At 41.1% G+C, this 14827-nt stretch overlaps 1 protein-coding gene across 1 annotated transcript in view; it reads left to right on the forward strand.

Moving 5' to 3' along the window:
• The window catches only part of ITPR1 (inositol 1,4,5-trisphosphate receptor type 1), a 354215-nt gene that overhangs the window by 198255 nt on the left and 141133 nt on the right, over positions 1-14827 (forward strand). Inside the window, exons 34-37 of the mRNA XM_054245889.2 lie at positions 1744-1869; positions 5587-5715; positions 9934-10054; positions 13354-13538. Coding sequence (XP_054101864.2) covers positions 1744-1869; positions 5587-5715; positions 9934-10054; positions 13354-13538 — 561 coding nt within the window. The remainder of the gene's footprint in view (positions 1-1743; positions 1870-5586; positions 5716-9933; positions 10055-13353; positions 13539-14827) is intronic.

Genomic DNA, 14827 nt, shown 5'->3' on the forward strand with positions numbered 1-14827 from the left:
TTTTACTTTTTTATATTTGGAATACAACAGAAGTCCGAAAAGGGACACAGATCTCAATTGTATACTGCAGGAACGATAGAATGATTATAAGAGAACAACTTATTACCTTCACCCAGGTCAAGAAATATGCAAACACTTCCCCCATTTCCCTTTCCTGTTGTCACCTCCCCCAAGGGCTGTCTCCTGAAAGTAACCACAAGCTGACTTTAGTGTAATCCTACTGTGGCTTTTCTGTATACATCCCTCAACAATATAGTTTAGTTTTGTGAGGTTTTGGACTTCTTCTGTGTATCATTTCGTGTCTTTTTAAGTTCAGCTTTGTGTTGTTAAGGTTGATCCACCTGACACGTAGCTGAATTCATTTCCTTTGCTTTGAAGCATTCCTTTCTATCATGGCACCATGATAGGATTTTCCATTCTTCTACTGATGCTCATTTTAGTTGTTTTCAGCTTTTGGCTGTTAGGACCGAGCATGCATCCTGGCCCACACGTGTACACCTCTGTCCAGGGTCTATGGATAGTCAGAAGTGGAAGTGCTGGGTCATAGGGGGTGCATTTCTTCAATTATATAGGAACAACAGTCCAGTTGTTGTCAGCATGGGTGCTCCAGTTACCATTCCTCCTCCCAACCCTGCTAACATTTGCCACCATCAGGTTCTTTTTTTTTTTTTTTCAATTTGATGGTTGTATAATAGTGTTTCATAGTAGTTTATTTTTTAGAAGCCTCATGGAGATACTTATGTGATTCACTTGTTTATAGTTGAGTGGTTTTTAATATAGTCACAGAGTTGCACAATCACCGTCACAATATATTTCAGAATATTTTCATCACCTCAAAAAAAAAAAAAAAAACCCATGCCCATTAGCAGTCACTTCCTATTTCTTGATAACACTCCTAATCCTAGGCAACCGCTCATCTTTCTGAGTATATGGATTTGCCCATTAGAGACATTTCATGGAATCATGCAACGTGTGGTCTTTTACAACTGGATATTTTCACCTGCATGATTTTTTTTCAAGGCTCATGCAAGTTGTAGCATGTATCAGCACTTTGTTCCTTTATGTTGCTGAGTAATTTTATATTCTATAGATGCACCACATACTGTGTATCCATCAATCAGTTGATGGGCATTTGGATTGTTTCCGCTTTTTGACTATTGTGAATAATGCTGCTATGCACACTTGGGTACAGGATTTTGTGTAGACATGTTTGCATGAACCGTAGTGGTTTTAATTTCTCTGTCCCTGATTCCTAATTGAATCTGAGCCCTTCATGTTGTGTGCGTTTGGTGGGGTTGACACTTGACAGTCCTTTAAGAAATATCTAATCCAGTGTTTTGCCTGGCTTTTCTCTGGGGCTGTCTATGTTATAAGCACGGATCTGGAGGAATTCTTCATTGGTACACCACACCTTGCGGATGTCTTTTCCCAAGTCGTGCCCATTGCACTCTGCGACGGTGCCTTTTTATGAACAGAAATTATGAATTTTAAGCAATCAAACTTGTTCCTCTTTTATGGTCCAAGGTTTTGCCTCATTCTTTACCTTGAGGTCATAAAAATATTCTCCTTGAAAAGCTTTATGCTTTTGGATTTTATAACTGTGAATTTCAAATGTCAGAAAATCGTAGAAGTAAGACTTTGCAGTGGGGAATGGGATGACCTTCTTGCTGTGAAGATGAAGCAGTTAATTGGTTCCATACATACCAAGATGGTTTTTCAGAAAGTCTTCTTTCTATCTTGCAGGTTAAAATTGCATACATTAACTTCCTGAATCACTGCTATGTGGATACAGAGGTGGAAATGAAGGAGATTTATACCAGCAATCACATGTGGAAATTGTTTGAGAATTTCCTTGTAGATATCTGCAGGGTAAGGCTTTCTGGAACTAAGGAGGTAGAGTTAGAGAATGAGAGGTGTGTGTGTGTATGTGTGTGTCATCTTGGTGACACATGAAGAAAACAGCTGCATCATTTCTACTCTAATTTGTGACATGAAGAGGCATTTGTGGCTCTTATATTTCTTTTCTTTTTTTTTTGAGATGGGGTCTCGCTCTGTCACCCAGGCTGGAGTGCAGTGGGCCAATCTCAGTTCAGTGAAACCTCTGCCACCAGGCTCAAGTGATTCTCCTGCCTCAGCCTCCCAAGTAGCTGGAATTACAGATGCCCACCCCGAGTCCCGGCTAATTTTTGGATTCGTAGAAACAGAGTTTCACCAAGTTGGCGAGGCTGATCTTGAACTCTTGACTTCAAGTTATCTGCCCACTTCAGCCTCCCAAAGTCCTGGGATTACAAGCATGAGCCACTACACCTGGCCATGCTTCTTATGTTTTTCTCTTAGCTGAGAGTAGATGTTACTTATCAAGCTTCAGGGAAGAGAGTTTATTTCTGGTTTTCATGTCACCCCTGTGGATTGGTTTGTGAATAACCTGGGAATATTACAATTCAATGTATAAGGATTTATTTTCCTTGGTAATATGCCTGTGCTTGAAGGGCGCTTCCCTGAGCTTGAGCATTTGTCTCCTGCAATCTGTTCTTCAGGATTCTGCAGAATTTTCCTCTTCCATTTATTGCTTTCCTGACTCAGCCTCAAGAGTGGCCTTTAAGATACTTGATTTGGTTTTGCATTGACCTTAATATTCATGCTAAAGCCACAAGACTGCCACATAACAAAGCATACCACGGATTTAATATGAGTTACTCGATGGTGGAATTGGGGTAGTTGCAGGGTTAGATTTAATATGAGTTATATGATGCTGGAATCGGGGTAGTGGGGGGTAGATTTAATATGAGTTATGTGATGGTGGGATTGGGGTAGTCGGGGGGTATATTTAATATGAGTTATGTGATGGTGGAATTAGGGTAGTGGGGGGTAGATTTAATATGAGTTATGTGATGGTGGAATTAGGGTAGTGGGGGGTAGATTTAATATGAGTTAGGTGATGGTGGAATCGGGGTAGTTGAGAGGTAGATTTAATACGACTTATGTGATGGTGGAATTGGGGAAGTTGGGGGGTAGATTTAATATGAGTTTTGTGATGGTGGAATTGGGGTAGTGGGGAGTAGATTTAATATGAGTTATGTGATGGTGGAATTGGGGTAGTGCGGGGTAGATTTAATATGAGTTATGTGATGGTGGAATTGGGGTAGTGGGGGGTAGATTTAATATGAGTTATGTGATGGTGGGATTGGGTTAGTCGGGGGGTATATTTAATATGAGTTATGTGATGGTGGAATTAGGGTAGTGGGGGGTATATTATGAGTTATGTGATGGTGGGATTGGGGTAGTGGGGGGTAGATTTAATATGAGTTATGTGATGGAATTTGGGTAGTGGGGGGAATAGATTTAATATGAGTTAGGTGATGGTGGAATCGGGGTAGTTGAGAGGTAGATTTAATACGACTTATGTGATGGTGGAATTGGGGAAGTTGGGGGGTAGATTTAATATGAGTTTTGTGATGGTGGAATTGGGGTAGTGGGGAGTAGATTTAATATGAGTTATGTGATGGTGAAATTGGGGTAGTTGAGAGGTAGATTTAATATGAGTTACGTGATGGTGGAATTGGGGTAGTGGGAGGGATAGATTTAATATGAGTTATGTGATGGTGGAATTGGGGTAGCGGGGATAGATTGAAAGATTCTTTAGAAGGTAATTGTCAGATACATCCCAATTTCGGAAACATCGTGATGGTAAAAAGATGCATTATAGAATCCTAAAATGTGGTATTTTCTGCTTCACTGTACGATTACTAGTATGAGGCAAGAAGCCTACAAGAACTTATTTTCCTTCTGAGTGAGAACTCTATTTAGTAATAATTGATTAGGTGTTGGTTTCACAGATTTTTTTTAAAAAAACTCAAACTTCTCCTAGTTTTTTAATCCTATTAACCTAGGGATTTTTGGCTTGGAATGGCAGGCTTGCTTTATTTCTTTAAATTAGTACTCTGTGAAATTTTCTGTAAAGGACCACATAGTAAATATGTTCAGCTTTGTGGGCCATTCATCTCTTTCATGACTACTCAATTCTGCACTTCTAGCATTAAAGCAGCCATGGCAAGCAGGCGTAGCTGTGTTTCAGTAAAACTTTATTTATAAAGACAATTACTGGCCCTTACTTTGCCTATCCTTGCATTAAATTACTTAGAAATACTGTAAAATCAGTTATTAATTTCATTCTTTGAATATGTTCTCAGACTGTCTAGTATTAAGATCAGAACATGAAGGTCTCTTATGAGCACTTGATTTTTATGTCCTTTACTTCATTCTTTTCAGTATAAGCAATTTTATATCTTAAAACTAATGAATTCAGTAATAAAACTTGATTTTTAAAAATGTGCTAATCCTCTCATTGGCAAATCTTGTTTTAGGCAGCAGAATTAAGTAGAGTATAGGTGAAATCAGAGGTGTCGCCTCCCCCTAAAACTGGTATAGTCAGTTATTCTGAAACATGGCTTGCTATTTTGAACCAAGTTGTGTAGGTGAGATTTTAAAATTCAATTAAAATGAAATGGAAGAGTGTTGTAGGATTGGAGATAATCAGGTCAGGTGTGGTGGCTCATGCCTGTAATCCCAGCACTTTGGGAGGCCTAGTGGGCAGATCCTTTGAGTCCAGGAGTTTGAAACCAGCCTGGCCAACATGGCAAAAACCCTGTCTCTACTAAAAATACAAAAATTAGCCGGGTAGGCCTGGTGGCAGGCACCTTTAATCCCAGCTACTTGGGAGGCTGAGGCACAAGAATCGCTTGAACCTGGGAAATGGAGGCTGCAGTGAGCCAAGATCATGCTACTGTACCCCATCCTAGGTGATAGAGTGAGACTCTGTCTCAAAAAAAAAAAAAAAGGATTGCAGATGGTCAGGCTCACAGGACCTCAGTGACATATATTTGACTGTCTTGATTATTTGGATAAGGACACCATGGTCTAGAGCTGAGGAATGGATTCCTCAGGAGATCAGTTTTCTTTTAGGATAAATTTAAGACACCTGTAGTGACTGTGCTTCTTACTGCCCTTTGAGGTTTTAGATTTACCAGACACACATAGCAAGTTGCAAGCAGTGGCCCTGTTGGTTCATACCCATTTTAAGGTTTGTTATGCTGTACCATGATATCTGAGCTGATCTGCTTCTCTGTTTTTCATGATTTATATTTAATTATTGTGATTCCTTAAGGGGAGAAATATTGGCCAGGAGGCCTTTACCTTTCATTTGTTAAAAGTAACCCATGGCCTGTAATCCCAGCACTTTGGGAGGCTGAGGCGGGTGGATCACGAGGTCAAGAGATTGAGACCATCCTGGTCAATATGGTGAAACCCCACCTCTACTAAAAATACAAGCAATTAGCTGGGCATGGTGGCACGTGCCTATAATCCCAGCTACTCAGGAGGCTGAGGCAGGAGAATTGCCTGAATCCAGGAGGCGGAGGTTGCGGTGAGCCAAGATTGCGCCATTGCACTCCAGCCTGGGTAACAAGAGCAAAACCCCGTCTAAAAAAAAAAAAAAAAAATGTAACCCATGGGAGGAGGGTGGCAGATTTCTTAATGTCTTGGCATAGGTTTTGGTGGTAATGCTTAACATACCCACTTGTCTTCCAGGCCTGTAACAACACTAGTGACAGGAAACATGCTGACTCGATTTTGGAGAAGTATGTCACCGAAATCGTCATGAGTATTGTTACTACTTTCTTCAGCTCTCCGTTCTCAGACCAGAGTACGACTTTGCAGGTAAGAAATACCAACATCAAGCAGAATGCTCACGATACACCTTTCGCAGTTAGGCTTGATGCGCATTTGGGAGTGAGCAACTGTAATGAACCGGTCTGCAAAGCATTAATAAAAGATACCTTTCTCTTGGTGGAGGATAGCTGTGATGGGATTTCTTGGATGAAGAAGTACCTGGGGATATTTTCTTGTACTGGATGGTTCTGTTAATTGTTGATTTTCTTCTTAAAATCTTTACTGCTTTCTTTTTTTTTTTTTTTTTTTTTTGTCCTCCAGTTTTCTCCTTCCCCACCCTCGAATCCTGGAGATAACATTTACAAAACATCCAGTACAGTGTCTGGCACATAGTAGGCCCATAATCAATGGTAGCCCATGCTCTTTCTGTTAGACTATAAGCTACATGAGGACAAAGTTATGTCTTATGTGCATGGTCATCTCATATAGTACTCTGTCCCTTGTACCTGGCATTGTGACTGGCACTGAGTTGCTAATTCATTGAGCAAATGACTAAATGAGACTCAGGAGAGTGGTAGAGACCAGAGATATACATGTGCCGGTTGAAGCCTTGGCCAGGAAAATGAAGTGGTTACTGAAAAGGGACCTGGAGAGAACACAAATAATTGAGGATGGGATATAAAAAAAGGCAGAGTAAGGTCAGGAGTCTTCCTGCAGGCAGGATGCGATTCGGGAGTCTGTGGGACCTCAGGAATGAAGAAACGGGGGGATTTTAGGAAAACAGGAGGTGATGAGCAATCACGCCCTTTTGCTTATCCAAGAGGTTGAGTGAGATGATGCCACCCGTATTAGTCCATTTTCACACTGCTCATAAAGACTTACTCAGGACTGGGCAATTTACAAAAGAAGCCCAGCCTGGCTGTGCCCTTCTCATCACTGTCTGTGTGGTGCGTGCAGTCATGGCTCACTGGGAGACGTGGTGGCTGGCCTGGGTAAGCCCTTAAGGTTCTGAAAGCTGCAGCTCATTTGCAGTGGGCTTTCAGTTCCCTAAAGCATTTTCTCGAGCATTGATGTTGCATAAAAGGAACATGGGAGAAGTTAGTCTTTCCTTCTGTGTCTTTAAGAAGAGTGAGGAAAAAAGCTTCAGCTCTGTGGCACTAATTCAGCCTTTTGAGCAAAGGGATGTGACCTGAATGAACTTCTCAGAAATGAGATGAAGAGGAGGTTGAGATCTAGTTCATATGAATGTAAGACTTAGTCTGTGAGTCAATTCTTTAAAACAAAAACCCTTACTTCAGAAATAATGGCCATTATAAAAAATTTAGGAACTAAAGACAATTATTAAAAAAAAATACACCTAAGTTTTGAAGTTAATCCTTCCAGGGTCCTTTTTTTCCTGCTCATAGATTATATTTATTCATAATGAAAAAATGGGTTATAAAGTATGTATTTTATAATATATCATAATAAAGTACGTTATAAAGTATGTATTTTCTCCTTGTGTGTTTTAAAATGTGTTATATTAGTTTATATTATGCATTTATTTTACATTAAACTAAATATATATAACATATATATTATGTTTTTAGGTTTTTATGGAAAAGCAAGTTAACAGTCATGTGTTGATTGGTGGGATGTGTTTTGGGAAGTGCATTCCTAGGCGATTTCCTCATTGTGTGAACATTGTAGTGTGTGCTTACACAGACCTAGATGGCACAGCCTGCTACACACCTCGGCTGTATGGAACAGCCTTTTGGTCCCAGGCTACAAACATGCACAGCATGTGACTGTCTCAGTACTGAAGGCGATTATAACACAATTGTATGTGTGTATCTAAACATTGAAAAGGTCCAGTAAAAATTTGGTATTATAATCTTATGGATCACTGTTGTATATGAGACCCATCGTTGATGGTTTAAAGAAAGAGGCTTAGTGGACTCACAGTTCCATGTGGCTGGGGAGGCCTCACCATCATGGCAGAGGGTGAAAGGCATGTCTCACATAGCTGCAGACAAGAGAACTTGCGCAGGGAAATTCCCCTCTGTAAAACCATCAGATCTCATGAGACCTCTTCACTATCACGAGAACAGCATGAGAAAGACCTACCCCATGATTTCAGTTTTCTCCTGCCTGGTCCCTCCTGCAGCATGTGGGAATTGTGGGAGCTACAATTCAAGATGAACTTTGGGTAGGGACACAGCCAAACCATATCCCACTAGATTGCCTGTAGTATTTGGAAAGTTAGTAGGCAGCTACTCTTATCCATTTCATCATCTTTGGTACACCAAGGTGTCAAATAAGAGCAGAGTAGGTATTCCACGAATAGGGTTTAGTGGAATTAATTGAGTCAAGGGACACTTCTTTCTTTGAGCTGGGCTGTTGGGTTCCCATCCCCAATCCAACACTTACTAGCTAATAGGGTGGGCAATAATGCCACAGCTTACTTCACAGGGTGATGGTGAAGGCTAAATGAGATATGTCTAAAGTGCTTAGCACAGAGCCTGGCACATAGGAAGTTCTTGGGGGTAAATGGCTGCTCTCATTGGGCCCTTTGAGTTAGCTCAAGAGTGAACAGCAGCCACAAAACTCAGGAACTAAATGCTAGGTTTCCCCGGCCATTTTCCCAGGCTCCCTCTGCGCCTCTCCTCTATTAGGAATACAGCTTACTGTCTTGGGTGGCTGTGGGGAATAGGAAAGAAAGTACTTCCTCAAGAAGGCAATGAGATTCTGGCTCCCAGGTGAACTTCATGGAAAGAGCATGGAAATTTGCCATCAGAGAGACCCTTGTGGTTGACTTCCTGCTTTGCTGTCACTTCTCTTTCTTTTAGATACTTTCTTTTTTCCTTGCTGGGCCTTTGTTTTTCATGTGTGACAGGAAGGTAATTCCAAGTTGCAGAATTGTTTACTAAGGCCTGAACGAGATCATATGTGAAATGTCTCACATATAGTATGCCCTTAATAAATGGAAGCTATCTGAACCATGTTTATCAGGGAGGTTCTGAATTTTTAATTAATCTCTTTTGTTTTCTTATAATAGACTTCCTTTTTCCCCTGATTTTTCTGTTTTCCTTCATCTCAGAAACCTCTTTCAGGTTTTTTAATACTTTTTTCTTTTCTTTTCTTTTTTGAGACAGAGTTTTGCTCTGTTGCCCAGGCTGGAGTGCAGTGGTGTGATCTTGGCTCACTGCAACTTCTGCCTCCCAGGTTCAAGAGATTCTCCTGCCTTAGCCTCCTGAGTAGCTGAGATTATACGCACCTGCCCCCATGCCCAGCTAATTTTTGTATTTTTCGTAGAGAAAGATTTCACCATCTTGGCCAGGCTGGTCTCAAACTCCTGATCTTATGATTCGCCCACCTCAGCCTCCCAAATTGCTGGGATTACAGGTGTGAGCCACTGAATCTGGCCTACTTTTTTCTTTACTATATTAACTTCCACTGTTTTTAGAGGAGCTATGCAAGTTGTCTCCTCTCAAACAAGAGACCAGTGGAATAGCGCAGCATACACAGCTGTCTATCTTTGCCTTGCTGGTCCAAAACTACCCTTTAAATGCAGACCAAAACTGTAATTTTTTAAGGCATTCAGAAAGTCGTTGTCAAATTGATTAAGTGAATGTTTGAGAACTTTTAGTTTAAAATGAGTACAAATTTATACCTTATAGAAAGGAATAAATCTTCTCTTGTAATTTCCAAGTACTCATCATAATAAATGAATATTTATAAAGAGTAACCATCCAAATTCTTTTTATGTCCTTGAAGACCTTGCCAGAAATGAAGAAGTTGTATTCTAGGTGAGGTCCACTTATTGGTTTGTTTTTGCTGATTAAAAATATGGTTTCTACTCAATGAATATAATGTCTGGAAGGAATTTTGGGGTCAGTCAGCCTCAATCTACTTATTCTATACAGTGGATGAAACTGAGGCTTGGAGAGGTGATGTAATTTGCTACTTGGTAACTGGATAAGAATACCAGTCTTTGAACTTTGGATCCATTGCTCCTTCTTGTGCTCAGACTTAATTAAAATAGCATCAGGTTAATACATTGACCTAAAATGCTTCTAAGTTGCTCTCCCTCAGCTAGATCACTAACGGAATTTAGCTGTTAATCCAGGCATCGCCTCTCACGCTTGCCTCAGTGTCCATTAACAAGGCATGTCTGTCTCTGATCCAGGGTCCAGTGGTTCAAGACAATGTGTGTCTCTGATCAGATCATCAGTAATCTACAAATAAAAGTCTGTTTTTCACATTGCTTCTTTCGGCTTCTTGCAGACTCGCCAGCCTGTCTTTGTGCAACTGCTCCAAGGCGTGTTCAGGGTGTACCACTGCAACTGGTTAATGCCGAGCCAAAAAGCCTCCGTGGAGAGCTGTATTCGGGTGCTGTCTGATGTAGGTAAGTATCAAGTCAGTTTGGATATACGTGATGAAAACGAATTGTCTGACAGTGGTAAGGCTGCTGTTTATTGAGCACTCATTACAACTCTTCTAAAGTTACACAGACAGGAAGTTTCAGAGCCAGACCCGGAACTGAGGTCTTCTTGATTGCTGGGCTTCCTTTTGTATCTACCAAGCCAGCATTTCCCAAAGGAAGAGCTAGTGAGTCCCAAGTCAGATAGGCCTAGAAAAACAAACCTCCATGGTTGTTAGGCAATTCTTGGCAAGTCATGATACATGCAGCTTATTCAAGGCCCTGGGAAGTCCCTCATTCAAGAAACTAATTTGTTTAATCCAGCAAATGTACTTGACTATGTGGAGACTTTTTCTTGGAAAACACCTATCACATCCCAGGGAACACCCTTTCTCAGAAATGATGCTCTGCTCCCTTCTTCCCCTCAAGGAGAAATGTTTCTCCATTTCCTCTGTGACTCCCCTCCTGTCTTGCCTCTTGTAGGCAGCCTTTGAAAGGAAGTTAGGAAAATTCTTTTTTCCTTCATCCTGACTTTATCAGACTCCATTACTTTGCTCGTTCCCCATCCCTTATAAATGCTGTGTAAAGAGCTAGGCTTTCTACCTGCAGCTGAGAAGAGAGTTACCTGCCTGGAGTCGTCTCTTAGATTCCTGCAGACAGTAACAGGAAGAGCAAGACAGGTGTCATTCTTAGCACTGGTGGCTGTCCAGTCGATTTAAGTGTTGATTGTGTAGGTAAGATATCCAGTCAGTTTGGATATACCTTGGAGATATGTATAACCTGTATTAGGACTTGTTGCCTGATTTCAGTAGTCTCTTGTTCAGTTCCTTTACTCTCAAATGGTAGTTGTTGATGTCTTTTTATTATTGGTGTGGCAGTATTTCACAGTAAGAAATTAGGTTTTGGAAAATATATACACAACAGGTTCATTGTGTGATACCTTAGAAACAAGGCCCTGCAAGGAAATTCCCAGATAACCCTATACTTTTTCCATTCATGATTATGTATCATAAAGGATGTGCTTGGTGAACTAACGTATAAAGCCAAATACTACATGTTCTCACTTAAAAGTGAGAGCTAAATGTTGAGTACACGTGGATGTAAAGATGGGAGACCAACCCAAATGCCCGTCGATGATAGACTGGATAGGAAAAATGTGACACATATACACCATGGAATACTATGTAGCCATAAAAAACGATGAGTTCATGTCCTTTGTAGGGACATGGATGAATCTGGAAACCATTGTTCTCAGAAAACTGACATAGGAACAAAATTAAACACTGCGTGTTCTCACTCATAGGCGGGTGTTGAACAATGAGAACATGAGGACACGGGGAGGGGAGCATCACACACTGGGGTCTGTTGGGGGGCTAGGGGAGGGATAACATGGGGAGAAATACCAGATGTAGGCAATGGGAGCATAGAGGCAGCAAACCACATTGTCACGTATGTACCTATGCAACAATCCTGCATGATCTGCACATGTACCCCCAGAACCTAAAGTATAATAATAATAATAAAAAGATGGGAGACAACTAGAGGGGGAAAGAGGGAGAAAGATTGAAAACCTACCTGTTGAGTACTGTGTTCTCTATCTGGGTGATGGGTTCGATCATACCCTAAACATCAGCATTAAGTAGTACACCTTTGCAACAAACTGCATGTGTACCCCCGATTCTAAACAAAAGTTGGAAAAACAAACGATGTGCTTGTTGAGGTAAAAGGAAATGTGGTCGAAAGTCCTTGCCACAGAGGTTAGTTTTTGTTTAATATTCGAGCAAGGGGCTAACTTGACTAGTGCCTCAGTGCTCCTGAGAGAGGGGAAATCTTTCCATTTGTCTTGGTGGTAATAAGAAAAAAGACAAAAAGAATTGCTCTCTGTGGAATGGTAAGGCATGAAAACAGCACTACCCAGAGTCACCTCTGTGTCTCCTGGGGATTGCTTCCTCCTAATACCACACCCTGAGTCCACTGTGTTAGTTGTTGGGCTTATCGGGTATCCAAGGCACGGAGTTTCTAGCTGTGATGAGTGTGCCCTGTACATCGTGCTTTTTAACTTTTTATTATTTGTATTTTTCCAAATTTTCACTTTCTGTATTAGACTGTTAGAAAGTCGCTGGCTGGCTTCTAGTCCCCGCCGACCCCGGCCAAATTGTCTGTGTGTCTGTGTGTTTTTAATGGGACTTAAATAATTGCTTCTCAGATTCCTCTTTCAGGATGTTGAAGTTGTTGTTACAGTTAGGTACTGGAGTACTTTCTTTGCTTCTAGTGTTTTGAAGCATTGAAGGCAGGAAATAGTTGTTTTTTGGACATTTTCTCATATGGAAAAGAAGTGATTATTAGTCTTAATTATTTTCCTTTTCAAAATCTTTTATTTTGGAATAATTTTATGTTTATGGGACTGTAGCAAAGATAATACAGAGAATTCCCACAGACCCCTCATACATTGTCACCCATTGTCAGCATTTTACATTCGCAGGACCCCTTGTCAAGATGAGGAAACTGAGATTGGTGCGGTGCTGTTACCTAAACTCCAGACTCGATTCGGATTTCATCACTTTGTCCATTATTGTCCCTTGTCACGCCCTTTTTCTGTTCCAGGGTCTAGTCCAGGCACCATCTTGCATTTAGTTGTCCTGTCTCCAGTCTCTTCTGGTCTGTGACCATTTCTCAACCTTTCCTTGTTTCTTATGACCCTGAGAGTTTTGACAAGTATTGGTCAGGAGTCCTGTAGAGTGTCTCCATTGTGGGTTTGACTGATGTTTTTCTCATGATTAGAATGGAGTTCTCCTTTTTTTAAGAGGGAGAAAGAAGCACCTATTTAGAAAGAGGAGTTTATGCCACTGTGAATGCTGTCTTTAGGATAACTCAGCATTTTGTAGATTGTCAAAGAAACCTGAGAAAGAACTAGCAAACGGTTCATTGGCCAAATGAGTTCCCTGTCTTAATAATTCTTAAAATACGCGAACACCTCAGGGACCCTAAGAAGCCATTCATTGAGGAAACCCATTGAACTTTAACTCTGACTTGCCCTGGCCTTTTGACCTGAGAGCATTTTAACATTTCTCAGAACTGCTGCCCCCTAGAATTCACACTGGGAAACCCTGACGTAAAAGATGGTAAAGTTGACTTGAGCTCTTCAGTCTTCAAGCTCAGTACCAGGCAAGTCGACCTATTCTGGGTGTGAAAAACCTGCCCCATGGGGAATAGGGTGTTAGGTCTATCTATAGGATGCCCCCCATAAAAATTGTAAGCTCATGACTCATCTTTCTCCTGTGCAGCCAAGAGCCGGGCCATTGCCATTCCCGTGGACCTGGACAGCCAAGTCAACAACCTCTTTCTCAAGTCCCACAACATTGTGCAGAAAACAGCCCTGAACTGGCGGCTGTCAGCCCGCAATGCTGCACGCAGGGACTCTGTTCTGGCAGCTTCCAGAGACTACCGGAATATCATTGAGAGATTGCAGGTAATGCCTGGTGTTGACAGAAGTGATGCTTAGCCTGGCTTCATGTGATTGACACACATGTCAGTGTGGTAAACAGATAGTCAAATGTTATCATGTATGTAGGCCAGGAGTGGGAAGCTGCTTAGGAATAGCAAAGTTCCTGACAAAGTGATGGTCTTTAAAGGTTACTCCTAGATTGACAGATTTCTTGGTGAAAAACGGGGACTCTGCTCTTATTAGAAGGAAATATCGAAGTATTACAGAGGATGTTTAGAGTAAGAGCACAAATGTTCCATTTTTCCTGTCACTCTGGGATAATTTAGCCTCTTGAATCAGCAGGTGAACAGAGGTGGTGGTAACTGAGAGAAGGCTTTTACATCAGAATGAGCCAGTTGAAAACAAAAGCATTATGTATGTACATTTTTATTAGTATCTACCAAGACATCTGCTATCCTTTTGTTAAAGGGGAGAGTAGAGAGTATTAGTTGTTAAACATTTAAACATGCATCTTAACATTAATGTCTCTTTCATACAAGCACCTCAGTTGATGCTCTCACAGGTAGTACACACACCACAGTTTGAGAATCACAGATCCTTTGAATGAGCCCATGAGCACAGTGTTTAAGAGTATGGTCTCAGGCCAGTGCCTGGATTAGATTTAAATCCTGGCTCTGCTGCTTAGAAATGGTGTACTCTTGGGAAAGTTACTTGACTTTTCTGTGCTTCAGATTCCTAGTTTGTAAAATAGTAACACTTACCTCATGGGGTTGATGTGAGGACTAAGAGAGTTGATAATATGTCACAGTTACCTATATTTTGTGCAGCAAATCACCACAATTGCTTTATTCTCTTTTGCTATTCTGGAGGCTGACTGGCATCAGCAAGCTATTTCTCAATAAGAGTCTTTCATGGGGTTGCAGTCAGATGGTGACTGTGGTTGGACACAACTTGACACCTGGCTCACTCCCGTGTTTGACAGTCAGGTGGAACCTCACTGGAGTTGTTGACTGAAACATCTACATATAGCCTGGGCTTCCTCACACCATGGTGGCTGGGTCCCAAGATGAGTGTGTATAGAGAGAGAGAGACAAGTGAAAGTTTTATTGTTATGATTTCAGAAGTCACATAGCATCACTTTTATTGTACTCTGTTAGTCAAGGCAGTCTCAAAGTTTCACTCAAGTTCAGTGGGAGGGAATCTAGACCATCATTCAGTGAAAGGGATGTCAGTATCACATTGTAAGAAGACTGCACAAGACAGGATATATTGTGGTGTAACTATGTTAGGAAATTACAGTACACGTAAAATAC

Source organism: Callithrix jacchus, chromosome 15, assembly GCF_049354715.1.
Source record: "Callithrix jacchus isolate 240 chromosome 15, calJac240_pri, whole genome shotgun sequence".
NCBI classification, from domain to species: domain Eukaryota; kingdom Metazoa; phylum Chordata; class Mammalia; order Primates; family Cebidae; genus Callithrix; species Callithrix jacchus.